This window comes from Eulemur rufifrons, chromosome 30 (assembly GCF_041146395.1).
Source record: "Eulemur rufifrons isolate Redbay chromosome 30, OSU_ERuf_1, whole genome shotgun sequence".
Classification (NCBI taxonomy): domain Eukaryota; kingdom Metazoa; phylum Chordata; class Mammalia; order Primates; family Lemuridae; genus Eulemur; species Eulemur rufifrons.
This window is the reverse complement of record NC_091012.1, coordinates 63,408,732-63,432,444: the sequence shown is the minus strand read 5'-3', so window position 1 is coordinate 63,432,444 and position 23,713 is coordinate 63,408,732. Positions and strand designations below refer to the sequence as shown.

The window sequence follows — 23,713 nt, the reverse complement described above, 5'->3', positions numbered from 1 at the left end:
CTGATTTTTATTATTATATTAGTTATCTTCTTGTTTTAAACTAACCAAAGTGATGTCCTGGTTTAGTTATTCTAAATAATAATAAAAGTACTATACTGTATATGAGTATTCGTTTCCTGTCTTATTTTTTGCTTTCTACCTAGGAATTCAGGTATTGCGTTTTCTTTAATTTTCTGAGGATTACTCTATTTGTACATTGGTACATAAGTCTTGAAGAGTAAGAAGTGACTAAATAAAGATGGTAACAATTCTCAATTTTTCTGTTTTAATCTTTAGAAATGTAGCTGAGTTTGATAATTTTTCTTTTTTCTCATAAGATATTGTAATTTGCTGTTTGCGACATTAATTGGTTCCCTAAAAAATTCTAAATCCTTTAATGAGCAAAGATTTCAGTCAGGGAAGGAAATGAGTGCTTTTATAATATATAGTTTTCAACTAAATGCCTTTAAAAGAATCCACAGAGAGGGAAAACAGAACAGAAGAAGAATTATTTTTATTAACTGTTTTTCAAAGCTCTTAGTATAAAGTTGGCAGCTTTCAAAATGCCAACTGTGGCTATTGGATTATTCTAAAATAAGCATTCACAGTCTTGTTTTAAGGACTTAGATCTGGTAGCAAAGTAATAGAATCAGGAAAATCCACAACCTCTACTGAGCACACTACTTTCTCTCATTCGAATATATTTCCTACTAAGTGTATTGGCAGTTTACTAATTAGCTTTTTTTATTAACATCTAATGAAGTTGATATGATAGAAAATTCTGTAAAGGTGTACTTATTTGATGTTGTAAGCATGACAGCTTATGATGAGATACAGAATCTGCTGTAAGGTTCCAGCAGTCATTACTATGGACAAAATTTATAATTGAACACTTAGAATGGAAATAAATCTTGTTTGTAATTAGGAAGTTCAGTTGTATGACCCTTCTGTAGTTAGAACAGTGTTGCCTTACACAGTGCCCTCAGTCTAGTTTAGAAACAGAAAGGGCCACTTGTCAAACTAAAGTACACTTAGGTTTGTATACTAAACTAACACATTAATAATGAGGACCATATACAAGCTATGGTTATTTTCATGGTCTTTCCTCAAACACTCCCCTTTGTCCTACTTGTTCATCATTACCATTGACCTAATATAAAAAAGAAATGTTTATGAAATTTACAGGTGTCTAAAAATTGGAAGGGACAATTAATACCATAGATCAGTGTTCTCAATGCTGGCTGCATGTTAGATTCAACTGAGGACCTTTTAAAACTAAGGGTCACTGGATTATTTATGGATAAAATGATACAATGTCTGGAATTTAAAATACTCCAGGAGGGACAAATGAAAGAAGATTGAAGAAATGATAATTATTGAAGCTGGATGATGACTCAATGGAGGTTCCAATATATTATTCTATTTTTATATGTTCAAAAAATTTTATAATGCAAAGTTGAGGAAAAGATAGGTTAAAACTCCAAATGATTCAAATTTGCAGTTTGGGTTGAAAAGAATCACTATCTTTGAAGATAAAAATCAAGATTCTGAAAGATCTGAGCACAGTTGAAATCAGTGAGATAAAATTTAACATGAGTAAAATGTAAAGTGCATTTAGGTTTTTTTTTTTTTTAAAAAATCAGCTGTATGGAATACCTAGGTTGGCACTTGTATTTATGAAAAAGGTCAAAGTATTTTTGATAACAAAGTTAGTATGATAATAACATATAGTGGCCAATAAAAGCTAATAATCTTAGACTGCATTAATATTAATAGAACCATGGAGCCCACAATATAAAAAGCCTGTCTTTGTTCAGACCATATCTGGTATACAGGTTTGAATGACATATTTTAAAAGAAACTTTGACAAATAAGTATGTTAAGGAAATGGTAGAAGAAATAATATGAGACTAGATGATCTCATACAACAAGCAGTTGAAAGAACTAGGTATATGTAAGCTAGGAGAAGAGAAGAATAAATAAGGGGAAATAAGATAACTATAATTATAATATTTTAAGACCCATCGTGTGGAATAGAGTAGATGTTTTGTATTGTCCTGTAAGGAAGTAGCATTGTATTTATCCTAAGAAAGACCTCACTTTTTCTTTTATTGGTGAGTAAGAAATAGCTTTGTTTTTCTATCTTAGCAGTTAAAAGATGCTCATTGTAAAAATTCCAGAAAATATGTATAGACATAAAGAAAAAAATAGTAATCACCCATGATCTCACTGCCCAGAGGTAACCACATATAACCAGGACTGGCTACGTAATTTGCGGGACCCAGTGTAAAATGATAACGAAGGGCTTCTTGTTCAAAAATTAAGAATTTCAAGACAGTGACAACAGAGCTTAAACCAATCACAGGGTCCTTCTGAGCATGGGCCCTGTGCACAGGTCCTAAGCCCATGAAGCTGGCTTAAACATTTGGATATATAAATCCTTCCATATTTTAGAAAGGACTTTCTAATAAATAGAAATTTCTACCGATGGAATAGGCTGCCTTAGGAGAAGTAAACTCTCTGGAATTATTCAAGGAAAAAGACAGGCTTTCTGTCAGGGATACTGCAGAGGAGATAAATGTGCTGTACATGACTTGTTAGGATATTTTTCATCTCTAAAGTCTATGGTCTTCTGTCTCTATCCAGCTAAAAACAGTTGGTTCATAAACAGTAATCATTATCTTCAAAGTACCTATTTTTTAAAATCATAGGATCTTTTTTGTTATCTTGCTATACCATTTAATAAAAAGTATTTCACATCAATTATGGTGGTGAATTTCATTAAGATGGTGGGTGTTACTTGTATGGCAGATGCTACCAAAGTCTCATAGACCTTTACCAGGATCTGGAACATTGATACTTTACTCAGTTATACTCATTCAAGGATGATTTGAATTTCTTGATATTTTAAAATTTCTTCTTCTGTCATACAGCTAACAATATCTATTCTCTTCCCAATTTAGTATAGCTATAAGATTTCCCATGTATAGGCTGATTCATGACCTTGAATGTTCAGGCTGTCAGAAGATGAACCTCTGGGTATATGGAGAAGCAACTCAAAATTGTCTGCTTGTTTTCTTGTACTTTTAAAACCCAGACATTAGCACATATTAATTCCTGAATGACTTGCAGAGAGTTTATGATGATTACAGCTTAATGAGCTGAAAGTGTTCCCTAAGTGACTGGAAATGTATTCTAGCAGTGGCTTCCAAATTATTTGTTGCATAGTTTTATATTAACTGCCTGATTTTATACTTAGAAAAACTGAACAATTTCCTTTCCATATAGTGTAAGGCATTTATAAGCTTGTGAACATTTCTGCTGGCAAATGTGGCATTAGGCCCAGCACGGTGACTCAGGCCTGTAATCCCAGCACTTTGGGAGGCCTGGGTAGGAGGATCACTTGAGGCCAGGAGTTAGAGACCAGCTTGAGCCATATATCAAGACCCCATCTCTACAAAAATGTTTAAAAATTAGCTGGGCATGGAGGCACATGCCTGTGGTCCCAGCTACTCGGGAGGCTGAGGCAGGAGGATTGCTTGAACCCAGAAGTTTGAGGTTGCAGTGAGCTATGATGATGCCACTGCACTCTAGCCTAGGCAACAGAGTGAGACCCTGTCTCAAAAAAGTGACCTTGGCTGGGCGCGGTGGCTCACGCCTGTAATCCTAGCACTCTGGGAGGCCGAGGTGGGCGGATCGTTTGAGCTCAGGAGTTCGAGACCAGCCTGAGCAAGAGCGAGACCCCATCTCTACTAAAAATAGAAAGAAATTATATGGACAGCTAAAAATATATATAGAAAAAATTAGCCGGGCATGGTGGTGCATGCCTGTAGTCCCAGCTACTCGGGAGGCTGAGACAGGAGGATCGCTTGAGCTCAGGAGTTTGAGGTTGCTGTGAGCTAGGCTAACGCCATGGCACTCACTCTAGCCCGGGCAACAGAGAGAGACTCTGTCTCAAAAAAAAAAAAAAAAAGTGACCTTAATCTTGCTGGTGATTTTGATCACTCCCTACACCCACATTGCTGCTGTTACCTTTAAACGGTATCTTTAAAAAGATAAAAAATCATATTTTATCTGTTATTTGCTAAAACTCTCCTGTGTTTAATAAATGTTTTTATTTGAAACTATAATTCCTTCGTTTAGATAATTTTGCCAAGTTGTTATATGTTTATTTATATATACACATCTATACACTTCTTTTTTTAAAATCTTTTTTTCATTTCAAAATGTTAAAGGGGTAAAAATGTTTTTGTTACATGGATACATTTTATAATGTCAGGACTTTTAGTGTACTCATCACCCGAATAGTGTTCATTGTAACCAACAGGTAGGTTTTTACCCCTCCTTTCCTCCCAGTCCCCACTTCTTGATTTCCAGTGACCTTTATATCTCTTTGTGCTCATGTGTTTTTTTTTTTAATTTATACGTTTTTATTCATTTTATACATTTTTATATATTTTTTTATACATACAAGTGCAGTTTTGTTAAGTCTAGGCTGCTAGTGTAACCATCACCCAAATAGTGTACATTGTACCCATTAAGTAACTTTTTATTCCTCCCACCTTCTCACCTTTCTGAGTCTCCAGCGTCTATTATTCCATTCTCTGTGTCCATGTGTACACATTATTTAGCTCCTACTTATAAGCAAGAACATGTGGTATTTGACTTTCTGAGTTATTTAAGATAATGGCCTCCAGTTCCATCCATGTTACTGCAAAAGACATTTTGTTCTTTCCTATAGCTGAGTATTAATAGTATTCCATGGTATATGTGCCATGGTGTGTGCCTATAACACATGTTCTTTATCTAATCATCCCTTGATGGACACTTAGGTTGATGACTTTTTAGTAGCCATTCTGACTGGTATAAGATGGTGTCTCATTGTGGTTTTGATTTGCATTTCTCTGATGATTAGTGATGTTGAGCCTTTTATTCATATGCTTATTACTCTATTCTATTTCTCCACTGGAGATGGTGACCTCTTTTGGTTGTCTTTTGCTACCTACCACTCTTTTTTTTATCTCTATTTTGGGTATTTTTCACACTCCTATCTTCAAATTGAGAACATTCTCCTTTCCTCCATTTCCTGAGTAATTTCAATCACTGTGCTCTGAAGACACTGGATAGTTTGTTTAGCTCTTACTTTTCTATCTTTATCCTTGACTAAATCTCCAGTTTCTCACAGTCACTACTTCAATGCTGAAAGTGATAGTATTATTGTTCCTATTATCCCCAAACTCACCAGTATTCCCTCATCATTAGTGAAGTATAATAATCATTTCTTCTGTCCCTCCTCCTCATTCCCATTCTCTATTCCCCAGTACCTCATCTTACATAATATTTGTTTGAGTTTCCTCATTTCTGTTTCTTAAATAAAATCTTCAACTCATACCCTAACTTTTTTCATATCAGATGACTTCTTCTATAATCTGCACATGTTGTCACTACCAAAATCTTCTTTCTTGATATTTTGCCCCCACTATCAAAATTCTCTGTCAGATTGCTAATTGATATTATGCTGCATATGCGACCTCTATTTTTATTTATTTATTTATTTATTTGAGACAGAGTCTTGCTTTGTTGCCTGGGCTAGAGTGCCGTGGCGTCAGTCTAGCTCACAGCAACCTCAAACTCCTGGGCTTAAGCAATCCTACCGCCTCAGCCTTCCGGGTAGCTGGGACTACAGGCATGCGCCACCATGCCCGGCTAATTTTTTCTACATATATATTTTAGTTGTCCATATAATTTCTTTCTATTTTTAGTAGAGACGGGGCTCACTCTTGCTCAGGCTGGTCTTGAACTCCTGACCTTGAGCGATCCACCCGCCTCGGCCTCCCAGAGTGCTAGGATTACAGGCGTGAGCCACCGCGCCCGGCCCCTATTTTTATTTTTCATCTATTCCTGTATTCACTGTCCCACCCTTTCCTTTCATCTGGGCCAAATTTCTCTTTATCACTTTGTTCTATCTTTTATTCTTCTAATTTAGCTGCCTCTATGCTTATAATAACGTCCTACCTCACATCTGCCGACCTACCTATATTCTCATTCAAAGCTTGACTCTTTTTATGCGAGTAACAATAGGAAAAGAGCCAGAAGCCTGATTTATAATTGATTTAAATTTTTCTCAAAAATCTATTTGCTAAACTAAAGGGAAATGCCTGATAAAGCAAAACCAGCACTTAGCCAATCGAAGCTTCCAGAAAAGGAAGGTACATTTACATATTTCATCCATCCCATTGATATAGTTAAGTCAACAAACTCATTGTGCCCAGCAATATGTAGAAAGTTAAGGATACAAACCTAGAGGTAGAAGACATGGTTATTGTCCTCAAGGAACTAATACTCTAGATAAGGAGAAAGAATAATATACATGAAGTACTTAGAAAGTAGTTGTTATAACCAACCTAATAATCAAATGCTAGGTTGTGCACCCCTAATCCAAAAATCAGAAATCCAAAATGCTCCAAAATCTGAAACTTTAATTGCCAACAGGATGCTACACATGGAAAATTCCACACCTGACCTTATGTGACAGGTCACAGTCAAAACTTTGTTTTGTGCCAAAATTATTAAAAATATTATATAAAATTATCTTCAGGCTATGTGTATAAGGTATATATGATACAAATGAATTTCATGTTTAGACTTGAGTTCCATCCCTAAGATATCTCATGTATATGCAAATAATCCAAAATCCAAAAAAATCTGAAGCACTTCTAGTCCCAAGCATTTCATATAAAGGATACTCAACTTGTATAGACTTTAAATGTTATTAGTATTCAGACAAAAGGGAAAGCATTATTACTTGGAGTTGCCAGTGAGGATTTCATGGGATAAGTGAGTCTCAAAGAAAATATAGCATCTGGATTAGCTGGACTGGGCTAGAAGACTTTCATTATGATTTCTAGGTAAAAAGATAATTGTTTATCAGAGATCCTAAGGGAGAAATTAGCTGGTCATTTAAGAAAACAGCAAACTTTGTTGTAGGAAGTAGTAGGAAATTTAATTAGATAATTAAATTGGAACTAATTGATCAAGAGCCTTGAATTTCAAATTGAGGAATTAAGAGTTGTTAAAAAGAAAATCCCTTTATGGAAGTATTTTAATTAATCAAGGTTTTATCTTGTTTAAATATCTAAGACTTTTTTACACAATAATAGTATTAGCTAATATTGGGTGTTTTACTGTGTGCTAAGCATTGTTCTAAGTGTTTTATATGTAATAATTCATTTAATTTTTACAACAGCTCTTTGTGGTAGGTTCTGTTTTAACCTCCTTATTTTACAAATGAGGATGCAGAAAGGGCAAGTACTTTAACTTGCTCAAGTTGATGCAAGTAAGTGACAGAAACAGGATTCAACCCAGTTAGTTTCTGGTACCGGATCCTACATTCTTATCTCCTATACATACGACCTTATGAAGGTGGTATATAAGTGCTTCAGATACATTGTGAGATTTGAATAACTGAAGCTTACATAACTCTTTTATTGAAAGATAATTATCTCAAACACTATTCACATTGGTATACTGTACTCTCTTCATCCTAAATATATTTTTTCTTTAAAAACATCTCTATAAGGACTCCTTGGGCTACAAAATTTTTTAAATACATTCATTAGTTTATTATATGAAATGATATTCATTTTATTTATCTCTTGTAAAGTCCTTATATCAATAATCTTTCTGTTACACAGGGCTTCTGGTTGGGACTCTGGATTCAGTTTTAGACTCTACTGCTAAAGTAGCTCCATTTCGCATCCTGCACCAGACACCGGATTCTCAAGTTTACTTGTCAATTGCATGTGGTGAGTATGATTTTTTAAACATATAATTCAAATTAAATAACGATACTAAGAAACTGAATGTTTATATTTATACTGCCTAGTTCTGAGATTTAGAAACGAGTTAAATGTGCAAGTTTACTTTGAGAGAATAGCAAGACTTCTATTTATTTAAGAAGGTTACAGATTATTAAGGTTTTTAAAAATCCATTGGTGAGAAGGACCTGAAGCATGTGGTCCAGCAGTGCTGATTCTGATCAGCTTTTGGTAACTGCTACTGCTGTATGTCTCCTTTCTTCATCTTCTGCTTCACCCAACTGTAGGGAAGATGGGAACTTCCACATGAAATACATTGTTTCACTTCTAATAACTCAGATGAGGAGAATCTGAAGTTAACGGTGAGCCCAAGACTTAAAAGTTGTCCCCTAAGAAAGTATAAGCCTGAAAAATTAAACCTTTTTTATTCACACACCTATTTTCTCACAAAAGGCATCATATCCTTGAAATACGAAGGAATGTGTTACAAGTAATTGTACATATTCAGTCATGCCAGGCTAGTTCAGATGCTTCCACATGTATATAGTGGGTAGAAAAGAAAAAAGCATAATTCTTTCTAATAAAGCAAGTCAAAATAACTTTTAAAAACCCACATTCATGCCGGGCGTCACCACACCCGTAATCCTAGTACCCTGGGAGGCCAAGGCCGGCGGATCGTTTGAGCTGAGCTCAGGCGTTCGAGACCAGCCTTAGCAAGAGCGAGACCCCCATCTCTACTAAAAAAATAGAAAGAAATTATCTGGCCAACTAAAAATATAAATTTTAAAAATTAGCCGGGCATGGTGGTGCATGCCTGTAGTCCCAGCTACTCAGGAGGCTGAGGCAGAAGGATCGCTTGAGCCCAGGAGTTTGAGATTGCTGTGAGCTAGGCTGACCCCACGGCACTCTAGCCTGGGCAACAGAGTGAGACTCTGTCTCAAAAAAAAAAAAAAAAACCACATTCATAGTTTTTTTACTTTTTTGGTGATGCTATTATAATGTTGATCTAAATTAGAATCCCAGGTTTCTAGCCTTTTTAATATTGAAAGACTGCCTTTATCTCTTTCTCTCTTCTCCCTCTCTCTTCTAAAGTAGATATACTTAAAAAAGGAACAAAAGCACATGAATTTGTGGACAGTTAGTATGCATGAATATACAGTATACAATTAATTTTTTAGGGTATGTGGCTTGTTTTTGTATTTCTCTCTAAATTTCTTTTAGTGTTGTCAATCTTTTCTCCTGGCTCTCTTAAATTGAATGCCATTTAAACTAAACGAAGATGACATTATACCTGCTGACCTGAAAATTCTGTAACCTCAACTCTAAATCTGGTTGGTAGAAATTATTTAGAAAAAAATGTCCTTTCTACGTTAAAAAAATAAAGGATGATTATATAACTCATTCCCCCAAATTAACCTGATACAGAAATATAGTTGTTACCTACTAATGAAGCTTCCTTATACCCAAAGAATCAAAATAAAGGCCTTAACATTTCTCCTTGGCTTTTATTTGTGGTTCATTAAAGAAAGTTACTATTCTTGGTATGGTGACTTCAGTAACACAAATAAAGTTCTAACTGATTTATAAAGAAATAGGCAATTTTGCAATGTCAATAAATTTTTTAATGTGTTAGTCTCCATATATCATTAAAACATACTAAGAAGTCAACATGGCTGGGCACAGTGGTGCGTACCTGTAATCCCAGCTGCTTGGGAGGCTGAGGGAGGAGGATCGCTCAAGGCCAGGAATTTGAGACCAGCCTGGGCAACATAGCGAGATCCTCATCTCTAAAAAAAAAAAAAAAGTTAATATATTTCTTTTGAATGAGATTTGTATAATCCACAATGCTGGGAAGATCTTCAAGGTATGTAAGTAATAGGGGGAGATTGATGATTTTGAAATATTCTTCAAACCAAAGCAAACTGGAGCTAATAATATTTAATCTGACCCTCCACAAGCCACCCAACACTGATTTAGCAGGCCACTTGGGTTTAACCTTGCTACAGGGTTTCTAAACTCCTTCATGAAAGCTTTTAAGTTTACTAGGTCTTTTAATGAATGTGGTGACTCTGAGCAAAGGTTGCATGGCTTCCGAAATAAGTAGAGTGGGTGGCCACAATTGAAATCCACATTTACACAGCATGCATAGGATTGTCACGTTCATGCTGTTTTTAGCCACACAGATTATAGAGACAGTACTAACTATATTATTTGCAGACCAAAGATTGAATTATGTATATGTATTTTCTGGTACTCTATACACTCTCTTAAAAGATACTGGTTACTCTCGAGGCACCAGTTACTGGTATCTTGTTTTCAGAATTTTATATCTTTTTTTCATGAGTTGTATTCACTTTTCTCCCATTACATTAAATATTTTATTCTTTCTATTTATTTATTTATTTATTTATTTTTTATTTTTTTTTTTTGAGACAGAGTCTCACTCTGTTGCCCGGGCTAGAGTGAGTGCCGTGGCGTCAGTCTAGCTCACAGCAACCTCAAACTCCTGGGCTCAAGCGATCCTACTGCCTCAGCCTCCCGAGTAGCTGGGACTACAGGCATGCGCCACCATGCCCGGCTAATTTTTTGTATATATATATTTTAGTTGTCCATATAATTTCTTTCTATTTTTAGTAGAGACGGGGTCTCACTCTTGCTCAGGCTGGTCTTGAACTCCTGACCTCGAGCGATCCACCCGCCTCGGCCTCCCAGAGTGCTAGGATTACAGGCGTGAGCCACCACGCCCGGCCTATTCTTTCTATTTATAATGAGAAATATTGTTCATGCCCACATATAAGGATGAAGTAGAGAATAAATGTAGTACCTTTATTCCTTTATGACCATCATTTTTTAAAGTAAGCACATTTTATTTCTTTTTGAACTAAGCTTTTAAATACTAAGTACAGTTTTGATGTGGAATTTTCCTTGAGTGTTTTTTTCTCTTATGTTATTAATCAGGAGCCAACAGAGAAGAAATAATGAAGCATTGGGATTGGTTGGAACAAAATATAATGAAGACCTTATCTGTGTTTGATTCAAATGAAGATATTACTAATTTTGTACAAGGAAAGATAAGAGTAAGTGGCATGGACATATTTTGTAGATGGAATACTACAATATTTGACTCTCTTATATGTGGATCAAAAGTTGCATAGAAGGTCAGTGTTTCACTGGCACCTTTCACAATTGGTAGAGGCACATGTATGAATGTCAGAATCAATGCTAAAGAAAAATTGTGAAGTCAGTGGTTTGTCTTTGGTGCCCTTGTGAGTGCTCTTAGGGCCATTTTCATTTCAATATCTCTTGAGTTTTGAGTTTGAATAAACCCTTTGTTCATTCAAAAGAAGATATTTAGCACCTGTATTTGTGGTAGCTCCTTGTGAGGCATTAGTAGAAATCTAAATACATAATTGAAGAAAATCTGCTCTCCTCTATCCTTAGAGAATTATGTATATGCACACATATATACATACACTGTAGGTACCTGTATAGATATATATATATAGTCATCCCTAGGTATCCATAGGGGATTGGTTCCAGCACTCCCCACAGACAGCAAAATCCATGGATGCTCAAGTCCCTTATATAAAATGACAAAGTATTTGCATATAATCTATGCACATTCACCCATATAGTTTAAATCATCTCTAGATTACTTATAATACCAAATAAAATGCCTATGCATCACTTCATTTATGTGGATTCAACATAGTACTCAGTGTGTGGCAAATTTAAGTTTTGCTTTTTGCAACTTTGTGGACTTGGTTTTCCAAATATTTTCAATCCCTGGTTGCTTGAATCCCCAGATACAGAACCCATGGATACAGAGGGGGGGTAACTGTATAGTTGTATTCAATAATCTGTTTAAATGTATGAGATATATTTTTGTTGGTAGATGATGATGAATTTTCAGAAAATATTTTGTCTCCTTTAGGGATTAATTGCTGAAGAGGGAAAACATTCTTTTGCAAAAGAAGATGATCCTGAGAAATTTCGAGAAGCCCTTTTGAAATTTGAAAAATATTTTGGTTTACCAGAGCAAGAGAAGTTAGTGACCTATTATTCGTGCAGTTATTGGAAAGGACGGGTTCCTTGTCAGGGTTGGCTTTATCTTAGCACCAACTTTCTGAGCTTCTATTCTTTTTTATTGGGATCAGAAAGTAAGTGGTTTCTATTGCTTACCATGGCTTTGAACTTACTGTCTGACCTATCAACTCTGTGGTGGTGTTAGGTCATAAATAAAGTAATGGGATTGATATTAAAGATAGCTAAACTGTACATGTAAAAGTTCATTTCCTCTAGAGAAAATCTTTTTAAGGCTGGTTGTTTAATGTAGGAACAATTAGAAGTGTGAATAGAATTCCTTGCATATTATGGGAAGTGAATGAATATTAAATGATGATAGCAATCTGGCATATAACTGCTTTCTATCCCATGTTATAAACTACCTACTTGCTTTAGTCTCTGTTTTAATCCTTGTTTTAAACATAAATATAGTACCATAGTACCTAATGACCCGTACCCCACTTCGCAGCCACAATGAAGAATCAAACAGTATTATTTATAGAACACATACAAACAGCTTTTATGTCAGTAGTTATATAATTATGTAATTATATAAAGAAACAGATTTAAATATCAAATCAGAATCATTTTTTAAAAATTCTTTAAAATTATATCTGTTCCTAAAATCACCAATTATTGTATGTTCATGGTGATGCTTCACAATTTTAACTAATCTTGAAATCTAAAATACTTTAGCTGTTCACAGCACTTTCAAGTGGTTAATTATTGTTTCAAAAAAACCTGATTAATGAATATAAATTGGTATTGAGAATTTTCATACCTGCTTATAACTCTTATTTGCAGTAAAACTCATTATCTCCTGGGATGCAGTCTCAAAACTTGAAAAGACTTCAAATGTCATACTAACAGAGAGTATTCATGTGTGTTCCCAAGGGGAGAATCACTACTTTTCGATGTTTTTACACATTAACCAAACATACCTTCTTATGGAACAGCTGGCGAACTATGCCATAAGGAGACTTTTTGATAAAGAAACATTTGATAATGACCCAATCCTTGATGATCCTCTACAAATCACCAAAAGGTATTCAAAGCTTAAATAATATTTACTTTTTAAAGTATTTTTTGACCATAGGAATGATAGCATTGATTAGCATTAAAAGTTAATTCTTCTGTTATATGATACTTTTTCTTCAGAGTTGATCATGGATATGTGTGTTTTTTTGTGAGTTCGTTCATATGCATTTCATAAATAGTATCTTCCTCTCCATGAAATTTAACTCTAAGAAATAGTAGAAGTTAGGTTTGAAAATTATTTTTTGAGATTCAGATAGGACTTGCCCTGGAGTGCTTTTAAAAATGTAGAGACTTTTGTGTCTGAGATTAGTCTAACTCTAAATTTCTCTATGAGTAGTCTAGATAGTTTCAGGTCTGAAATTATTAAACATGTTTATTGTTTTAATAATTTATTGACATAATTTTTTTATGAAGAGGCAAGTTAGTAAAGTCAGTGGAGCATGGGCTTTAGAATGAAAGTAGAGCAACACTTAGACAAGCCATAATCTCTCAGGACCTCAGTTTCCTCATCTGTCATTTCTGTGTCAGAAGACACTTTATGAGGAATGAGTAAAACATGTATGAAGGCACTTTGTAAAATAAAAACACTAGGTAAATGTTAATCATTACTAGTGCCTACTTCAGAAGTATCTGTCTGGTAGCTTTTTGCCACTGTATCTGGTTTGCTGAAACTGACCAGAGCCATTTCATCCTGCTCAACACTCAGAACAGTTGACTGAAATGAACATGCCAAAAAGGAGGGGGAGAGGAGAGGATCCAGAAATAGCTAGTGAAAGTAGCTTCTGGCAAGGATGATGACTATATGGAAAAGTGTAAGAGGAACCTAAGCCAAGATCCTATGGATAGATCAGAACAAGTGACCGGGAAGGTTGTATGATTACTACATAGCCCTAATTGGGTATAGTTGTTCCCCTTACCTATTCCTAAACCATTCCTAAAATCCATATACATAAGGATTTATTTGTGAGCCTGCCTGCTTTTCTGGAAATTAGATCAGCCAGGTGAATTTTTTATACTTTATTACCAAGGTTAGGTCTCAGTATGCATGATTTATATAAATAGAACTCTAGAGCTTAAGCATCCTATTTGTGTTATGCTATAGTTGGGCATTTGTTTTTGTAGTTTGCTCCTTGATTGATCACTGAAGGATAAAACTTTTTAGCTATTTTATTTCCCTAAAAATACAGTCTAAAAGGCCATCTATCAATGAGTTATTCATTACCAAGTCTATTTAAATGAGTATAGTAAATTCATTTTTGTCTGTGTGCATTTTTAAGAGGGCCTATTGAAAATCATATATGTGTATATATGTAAAGTCTTTTTTTCTAATAAGTGAAAAAGAATAATAACTTATTGGGACTTAGTCTCCAAATGGCTTTTTTCTAAAATAGAATATCTTTGTTGCTTCTGCTTATTGTTTTTACAAATATGTATTATTTCTATAATTTAAACAATACAGAAGTATAATGATGATAGTTAAGTTTGTGTATATCTTTCCAGGCTTTTTCATGCATGAATTTTAAAATATTTGCAAAAAACATAAATGTGTCTGAATATTCACATATTGTTTTACAATCTGCTTTTCCCCCCCTTACAATAATATATCATGGACATCTTTTCATTCACATAAATAGACTTCATCTTTTTAAATATAACGAAATAACTCACCAAATTACAATTTTAAGTGAGGTAAAAATTAACATGGTCATGGTTTCTGTTCATATTTATCAGAATTATTTTGAAAGACATAATGAAATACCACATATTTAAATAGTATATGCAGAAAGGATGAATTTAGTTTTAACTTTGTTGGATTTGAGTTAGAACTTGAATAATTTACTTACTATCCCAGATGGCATTGCTGCTTAGCACAAGTGTTTAGTGCTTCTAGAAAAATTATACTATTTAAAGCAAGTAAATGGCTTTATTTGCTTTTTATTTCTATATTTATGTATCAGTTAACAAGTCATCTGTATTTATCGACACCTATCCTGTGCCCAACAATGTGCAAGCAGTGTTGTTTTATCGTGCCTCTACTTTGGATTTTTTTAAACATTCAAATTTTTATTTCAATTTTTATTATTCTCTTTTATGGACTATTCTTCCCCTCTAAATTTTGATGCCATAAATTTTCATTATTTTGTTATATTGGGTAACTCTCTTGATTTTCTGGTAACCAGATATGAAAATTATTGTCTGCCAAGATTGGTTTTAGCCATACTCACATATTATGAATATATGATAATATAAGAGTAGTGTTCCAGCAAATCACCCCTTAACAGATGGTTTGAAGACCTACATCATCTCTAACTTTTGTGCATTTTAATCTACTCATAAAATGAAATCATAAAAAAAGAACAAACAAAATGAGTTTGTTACGAATCATTGTGCTTTTTTCTATTTCAGAATTTGTCAAAGAACATCGCATTTAGTGTTTAATCTGTCTGTTTTACAGTGTATTTAGATTAATTGATATAGGCATGCGTATACTTTAAAATTCATTATTTGGGTCTCATCCTTTTTTTTTTTCTTTCCTACAGAGGTCTAGAAAATCGAGCCCACAGTGAGCAATTTAATGCCTTTTTTAGGCTACCTAAAGAAGAGACATTGAAAGAAGTACATGAATGTTTCTTATGGGTACCATTCAGCCACTTTAATACTCATGGAAAAATGTGCATCTCAGAAAACTATATCTGCTTTGCTAGCCAAGATGGCAGTCTATGTAGTGTAATCATTCCATTACGAGAGGTAATATAAATTTGGTTACATATCAATTTTTAGTTTGAAAATGTTTTTCGCAGAGTAAAATGTCCTTTAATTCTATAAATTATTAAAAACTCAACATGCAATATCCCTTTAGTAATTTAAAATAATCATTTTTTAAGTTCAATATTATTCTTCACGGTAAGAGTACTAGCTTCTGAGAAATTCTGTTTCTTTTAGTGAAGCCTTACAGCTATTACTGAAAGTGAACATTTTTAAAAATTAAAAATTTAAAAACAAGATGAGGGCTTAAAATGATGCAGAATGAAGCTTTATCATTCAGACATTTATGACATGAATACCAAAACTTAGACTCTCAGGCCGGGCGTGGTGGCTCACGCCTGTAATCCTAGCACTCTGGGAGGCCGAGGTGGGCGGATCGTTTGAGCTCAGGAGTTCGAGACCAGCCTGAGCAAGAGCGAGACCCCATCTCTACTAAAAATAGAAAGAAATTATATGGACAGCTAAAAATATATATAGAAAAAATTAGCCGGGCATGGTGGCGCATGCCTGTAGTCCCAGCTACTCGGGAGGCTGAGACAGGAGGATCCCTTGAGCTCAGGAGTTTGAGGTTGCTGTGAGCTAGGCTGACGCCACGGCACTCACTCTAGTCTGGGCAACAGTGAGACTCTGTCTCAAAAAAAAAAAAAAAAAAACTTAGACTCTCACATTTGATGTACTCAGTCAGAAAAAATAGAATTGATAGCTTTTGTGTAAGTCAGAAATAAATTGTCAGTATTCATCACAGAATTCTTACATTTGTATTGTCATTTTTAAAGGGTATGTGTTAATTAAACCTTTTCCTTGAGAAGTGAAATAACCTGCACTAAAGTTACATGTATCTTTGTTGCAACTAGTACACAAGGTCTATTTCTTTTTTTTTTTTTTTTTTTGAGACAGGGTCTTGCTCTGTTGTTCAGCCATCAGAGTGCAGTGTGCAATGGCCATCATCATTGCTCACTGAAACCTCAAACTCCTGGGCTTAAGCAATCCTCCTGCCTCAGCCTCCCAAGTAGCTGGGACTACAGGAAGGTGCTATTATGCCTGGCTAATTTTTTATATTTTTTATAGAGATGGGATCTCAATATGTTGCTCATGCTAGTCTGTAACTCCTCAAGTGATCCTCCCATCTCAGTCTTCCAAAGTGCTAGGATTACAGACATGAGCCACCGCACACGGACAAAGTCTATTTCTTAATAAGTCATAACATGGACCAAAACTTTTAGCCACACAAGAGTAAGCCAAACACATTTTACCTGAAAGTATCAACAATAAGGGAAAATACGATTCATTTGTATATGTTTTCACCCCCCCAGGTCTTAGCCATAGATAAGACAAATGATTCCGGCAAATCTGTCATCGTTAGCATCAAAGGAAAAACAGCTTTTCGCTTCAGTGAAGTTAAAGACTTTGAGCAACTGGTGGCAAAACTCAGGCTCAAGTGCGAGGCAGCTTCAACTCAATATCATGATATTAACACAGAGGTAATTATACAGCCATCAAATCAAATCATTCTGAGAAAAAGGTTTGTGTTTAGTGTTGTCTTTCCTTTCAAAAGGAATTCATAGTACCTTTCTCTATTTATACCTAGGTTTATTTTTTAAAAAGACTGAATCCAAGAGATTATATTTTCTAAGTTGCATCATAAAGCAGAAGTGAGAATTACGGACTTTATCCTTTTTTTAGAAACTCATACTTTTAAAAAAAGATTGTAACTTGATTTTTTTTACTGTATTTGCTGTTTATCATATAAACATACCTTATATTTTCACATACCTTGGCTTTTAACAAGTCAAACTATATTTGAAAATTCAATAAGGGCTTGAAAAAGGACTATCCTCTTACTATTGCAGAGAGAGAGCAATTTTGAACCAGTCTGAATCTTTTATTTAATATCTTATAGGTCAGCCTTATTTATATAATATAGTCTAGCCCAAAGCAAAATAGTGGCATATCTTTTTACTAGCAAAATATTAGAGAGGACAAATATTCTTGGCAAAGGATAGTTAAGAACCTGATTTTGATGTTTAGTATGTCTTCCATGGAAATGTAGACAAATTGAATTCATATGAATTTTCTTTAGTGTCCAAGAACCTCATGTTTTAAGAGATAAAACTTATCAAATTATAACTTAACATTTATATTTTAGTTAAAAATTCAAAGAAAAAAATCAATGTTGGCTTTACTGGCTATATTATTTTGTTTGGTTTGGAGTATAGAGCCTTTTACCTCTGTCTCCAAAGCAGACTAAAAATAATATGCTAAGTCTATTATAATGCAGTATTAATAAGACCAATTTTCCCTTTGATAATAAAAAAGCACAATGAAAACATGTAACTAAAAAAATTTTTTTCATCTCATTTCCAGATACAGAATTTTCACATTGCCCATCAAGAATTCTTCTTGCCCCAACTTTATTATCTCTCATTCTCTTTTAGTATGTACCCAGGATATTCCTTAGTTTGATGTGAGGACCAAATAAAATCTGACCGATCTTGTTAATTTCTCTCCCAGTGCTCCCGTGTTCTTGTTTGTATCACTCTTTTCCTTGTCCTATTCCATTTCAAATTCAGTCTGCGTATTAGTTTTAATGCTTTACTTATCTTCCTTTTTACTTTATCTGCCTCTCTAAAACCTGGGGAACTAGCATGTACCTCTAGTAGCTGAGTATGCTCAGTTGTAAGAAAGGATTTTGTTTCAAAATGAGTTTACCATCTTTCCAGATACATGTCAGAGTTCTAAGGTTTTCTGGTATCTGTTACCCATTTTTAGCAGTTTTAATAAAGATATGTACAAAATACCAGTCAGTATACTGGTTTGCTTGGAAATATATATATATATATATTTTTTTTTTGAGGCAATGTCTCACTCTGTTGCCTGCGCTAGAGTGCTATGGCATCAGCCTAGCTCACAGCAACCTCAAACTCCTGGGCTCAAGCGATCCTCTTGCCTCAGCCTCCCGAATAGCTGGTACTACAGGCATGCACCACCATGCCCGGCTAATTTTTTCTATATATATTTTTAGCTGTCTAGATAATTTCTTTCTATTTTTTAGCAGAGACGGGGTCTCACTCTTAGGCTGGTGTCAAACTCCTGACCTCAAGCGATCCTCCCGCCTCGGCCTCCCAGAGTGCTAGGATTACAGGCATGAGCCACCCTACTCAGCCCAAAATATATTTTTTATTTTATTTATTTATTTTTTGAGACAGAATCTCAGTCTCTTGCCCAGGCTAGAGTGCCGTGGCGTCAGCCTAGCTCACAGCAACGTCAAACTCCTGGCCTCAAGCGATCCTCCTGCCTCAGCCTCCCTGGTAGCTGGGACTACAGGCATGCGCCACCATGCCTGGCTGATTTTTTTCTATTTTTAGTTGTTTGGCTAATTTGTTTTTATTTTTAGTAGAGATGGGGTCTCACTCTTGCTCAGGCTGGGGAAATGTATTGTTTAAAAATTGTCATAATGTTCTGTTTTCACTTAAGATTTTTATCTTATCAATGATGTGGAATATTGATAAGATATTCTTATCTGTATATATCTAGTTTTAAATAGTACATTTTAAAAATTAGTAAAGAGAAAGCTTTTTAAACAAGAGCTAGTTCTACTTGATTTCTAAATAACAGAAATTGTAGCTATATTCTTTTATAGCTACACCTGTCATACTGAACGAGAACAACTGCATTTGTAATTTTTAAAAACCTTGGGAATTTTGCACAAAACAAGACTTTTTAATCTGAATCTCAAAGAGTAAATCAACAAGTCTAAATATGAATGCAGGAAGGATTTTAGGAAATTTTTCCTGTGAGTATATTAAAAAAAATGTGATATGAGTAACAAATACTCCCCAAAGTAATTGTGCTTATGTATGAGTACCAGTTCTGTTTAATTTTTAAAATAGGTGTATATTAAGTTATACTAAAACCTGGGTACGTGAACAGGTTTTGTAAAATTCTAATCAACTGCCTGGAAAACACATTAATCTTTTACTTTTATTGACACATATAATCAAGAAATATTACTAGATATGGTAATTTTTCAAAACTACTAAATGAAAGAAAAAATGGGCCTTTTTAGCTTAGTTTTAACCAAAGTGGCCTAGGAATGGAAAGCGCTACTGCAGATCTGTTACTTGATGCTTTTATTTATTTTTTTTATTTCAATAGATTTAGGGAGTGCAAGTGTTTTTTGTTACATGGATGAATTGTATAATACTGGAGTCAGAGCGTTTAGTGTACTCATAACCAGAATAATGTACATTGTATATGATAGTGGATTTTTATCCCTCACCCCACCACTCTCCCCCTTCTTAGTTTCCAATGTCCATTACACCACTTTATGACCATATGTATCCCTCATTTAGCTCCCATGTATAAGTGAGAACATGTGATATTTGCTCTTCCATTCCTAAGATATTTCACTTAGGATAATGGTCTCTGGTTCCATCCAAGTTGCTACAAAAGACATCATTTCATTCCTTTTTATGGCTCAGTAGTACCCTATGGTTTATATATACCACTTTTTTTTTTCTTTTTTTTGAGATAGAGCCTGGCTCTGTCACCCAGCTTAGAGTGCCATGGCATCAGCCTACCTCACAGCAATCCAAAACTTCTGGGCTCAAGTGATCTTCCTGCCTCAGCCTCCCAGGTACCGGGGACTACAGGCACACCACCATGCCTGGCTAATTTTTTCTATTTTTAGTAGAGATGGGGTCTTGCTTTTGCTCAGGCTGGTCTCAAACTCCTGACCTCAAGTGATCCTCCTGCCTTGGCCTCCCAGAGTAGTAGAATTACAGGAGAGAGCCACCGTGCCCGGCCCCTACATTTTTTTTTTTAATCTAAGTGCTCATCAGTTGATAGGCACTTAGGTTGATTTCATATGTTTGCAACTGTGAATTGTGCTGCTATAAACATTCAAGTGCAGATATCTTTTTTATAAAATGACTTCCTTTCCTTTGGATAGATACCCAGTAGTAGTGGGATTACCGGATCAAATGGTAGGTCTACTTTTAGTTCTTTGAGGAATCTCCCTACAGTTTTTCATAGCAGTTGTACTACTTTACATTCCCACCAACAGTGTATAAGTATTCCTTTTTCACTTCATGTATGCCAACATCTATTGCTGTTTGACTTTTTATAATAATAATGGCCATTCTGACAAGGGTAAAGTGATGTCTCATTGTGGTTTTAATTTGCATTTCCCTGATGATTAGTGATGTTGAGCATATTTTCATATGTTGGCATTTGTCTATTTTCTTTTGAAAAAAGTCTGTTCTTATCTTTTGCCCATTTTTTGATGGAGTTATTTTCTTGCTGATTGAGTTTTTTTGTAAATTCTGGGTATTAGCCCTTTGTCAGATGGATAGTTTGCAAATATTTTCTCTTATTCTGTAGGTTGTCTATGTACTCTGTTGATCATTTCCTTTGCTGTCCAGAAACTTTTTAGTTTAAGTTCTGTTTATTTTCTTGTTGCTGTATTTGCTTTTGGGGTCTTAGTCATAAATTCTTTGCCTAGGCCAATGTCCAAAAAGGTTTTTCCTATATTTTCTTCTAGAATTTTTTTTTTTTTTTGAGACAGTCTCACTCTGTCACCCAGGCTAGAGTGAGTGCCATGGCGTCAGTCTAGCTCACAGCAACCTCAAAGTCCTGGGCTCAAGCGATCCTCCTGCCTCAGCCTCCTGAGTAGCTGGGACTACAGGCATGCGCCACCATGCCCGGCTAATTTTTTGTTTCTATTTTTTTTAGTTGCCCAGCTAATTTTTTCTGTTTTTTAGTAGAGACAGGGTCTCGCTTTTGCTCAGGCTGGTCTTGAACTCCTGAGCTCAAGCGATCTTCCCACCTCGGACTCCCAGAGTTCTAGGATTACAAGTGTGAGCCACCGTGCCCGGCCTGTTTTCTTCTAGAATTTTTATGGTTTCAGGTCTTACATTGAAGTCTTATAATCCATGTTGAGTTAATTTTTTTAAGAAGGGGAGAGATAGGGATCCAGTTTCATTCTTTTGCATATGGCTATCCAATTTTCCCAACACCATTTATCGAATAGGGCATCCTTTCCCCAATGTATGTATGTTTTTGCCTGCTTTGTCAAAAATCAATTGGTTGTAGCTATATGGCTTTATTTCTGTGTTCTCTATTCTGTTCCATTTGTCTATGTGTCTACCTTTTTACCAGTACCATTGCTGTTTTGGTTACTATAGCCTTGTGGCATAATTTAAAATCAGATAATGTGATGCTTCCAGTGCCTTTCTTTTTGCTTAGGATTGCTTTGGCTATTCAGGCTCTTTTGTGGTTCCTTATGAAGTTTAGGAGTGTTTTTTCTAGATTTGTGTAAAAGGACACTGGTATTTTGATGGGAATGCCATTGAATCTGTAAATCACTTTGAATAATATGGACATTTGAACAATATTTATTCTTCCAATCCATGAACATGGGATGTTTTTCCATTTGTGTAATCTGTGATTTCTTCCATCAGTGTTTTGTAGTTCTCCTTGTAGAGATCTTTTTTTTTTTTTTTTTTGAGACAGAGTCTCGCTCTGTTGCCTGGGCTAGAGTGAGTGCCGTGGTGTCAGCCTAGCTCACAGCAACCTCAAACTCCTGGGCTTAAGCGATCCTACTGCCTCAGCCTCCCGAGTAGCTGGGACTACAGGCATGCGCCACCATGCCCGGCTAATTTTTTCTATATATATTTTTAGTTGTCCATATAATTTCTATTTTTAGTAGAGACGGGGTCTTGCTCTTGCTCAGGCTGGTCTTGAACTCCTGACCTTGAGCGATCCACCCGCCTTGGCCTCCCAGAGTGCTAGGATTACAGGCATGAGCCACCGCGCCTGGCTTTCCTTGTAGAGATCTTTTACCTCCTTGATTATGTGTATTCTTCAGTATTTTATTTTCTTTGTAGCTATTGTAAATGGTATTGAGTTCTTGATTTGACTCTCAGCTTGATCCCTATTTCTTTCTCTTGCCTGATTGCTCTGGCTAGGACTTCAGTACTGTGTTGAATAGAAGTGGTGACGGTGGGCATCCTTGTTCTAGTTCTTAGGAGGAATGCTTTTAACTTTTCTACATTCTGTATGATGTTGGCTGAATGTTTGTCATATGTGACTTTTATTACTTTGAGGTATGGTCCTACTATTCCTAGTTTGTTGAGGGTTTTTATCATGGAAAGGTGATGGATTTTATCAAGTGCTTTCTTCTGCATCTATTGAGATGATCATATGGCTTTTGTTTTTAATTCTGCTTATAAGTGGTGAATCACATTTATTTATTTGCATATGTCAAACACTCCTTGTATGCCTGGAATGAAATTCACTTGATCATGGTGAATTATCTTTTTGATGTGCTGATGGATTTTGTATTTTGTTGAGGATTTTTGCATCTATGTCTGTGAGGGATAGTGGTCTATAGTTTCCTTTTTTGTTGTTGTATCCTTTCTTGGCTTTGGTATCAATGTGATCCTGGCTTAGTAGAAAGAGTTAGGGAGGATTCCCTCCTTCTCAGTGTTATGAAACAGTTTCAGCAGGATAGGTTCTAGTTCTTTGTAGGTCTGGTGGAATTCGACTGTGAATCTATCTGGTATTGGGCTTCTTTTTGCTGGGAGAGTTTTTATTACTGTTTCAATCTTGCTACTAGTTATTGGTCTGTTCAGGATTTCTCTTTCTTCAAGCTTGGGAGGTTGTGTATTTCCAAAAATGTATCCATTTTCTCTAGATTTTCTAGTTTGTGTGCATGGAGGTTTTCATAGTAGTCACAGATGATATTTTATATATCTGTGGCATCAGTTGTAATGTCTCCTTTTTCATTTCTGATTGAAATTATTTGAATCCTTTCTCTTCTATTTTTGGTTAATCTAGCTACTGGTCTATCGATTTAATCTTTTCAAAGAACCTATTTTTTGTTTCATTGATCCTTTGTTTTGCTTTTTTAGTTTCCATTTCATTTAATTCTGTTCCGATGTTTGTCATTTCTGTTCTTCTGCTAGCTTTGGGTTTCATTCGTTCTTCTTTCGCTAGTTTCTTAAGGTGTGACATTAGGTTGTTAATTTGTGACCTTTCTGTCTTTT

At 35.2% G+C, this 23,713-nt stretch overlaps 1 protein-coding gene across 1 annotated transcript in view; it reads left to right on the top strand.

Annotated features, from left to right (window-relative positions):
• The window catches only part of TBC1D8B (TBC1 domain family member 8B), a 64,868-nt gene that overhangs the window by 7,031 nt on the left and 34,124 nt on the right, over positions 1 to 23,713 (top strand). Inside the window, exons 2-7 of the mRNA XM_069463239.1 lie at positions 7,674 to 7,784; positions 10,755 to 10,873; positions 11,731 to 11,956; positions 12,666 to 12,906; positions 15,440 to 15,647; positions 16,979 to 17,146. Coding sequence (XP_069319340.1) covers positions 7,674 to 7,784; positions 10,755 to 10,873; positions 11,731 to 11,956; positions 12,666 to 12,906; positions 15,440 to 15,647; positions 16,979 to 17,146 — 1,073 coding nt within the window. The remainder of the gene's footprint in view (positions 1 to 7,673; positions 7,785 to 10,754; positions 10,874 to 11,730; positions 11,957 to 12,665; positions 12,907 to 15,439; positions 15,648 to 16,978; positions 17,147 to 23,713) is intronic.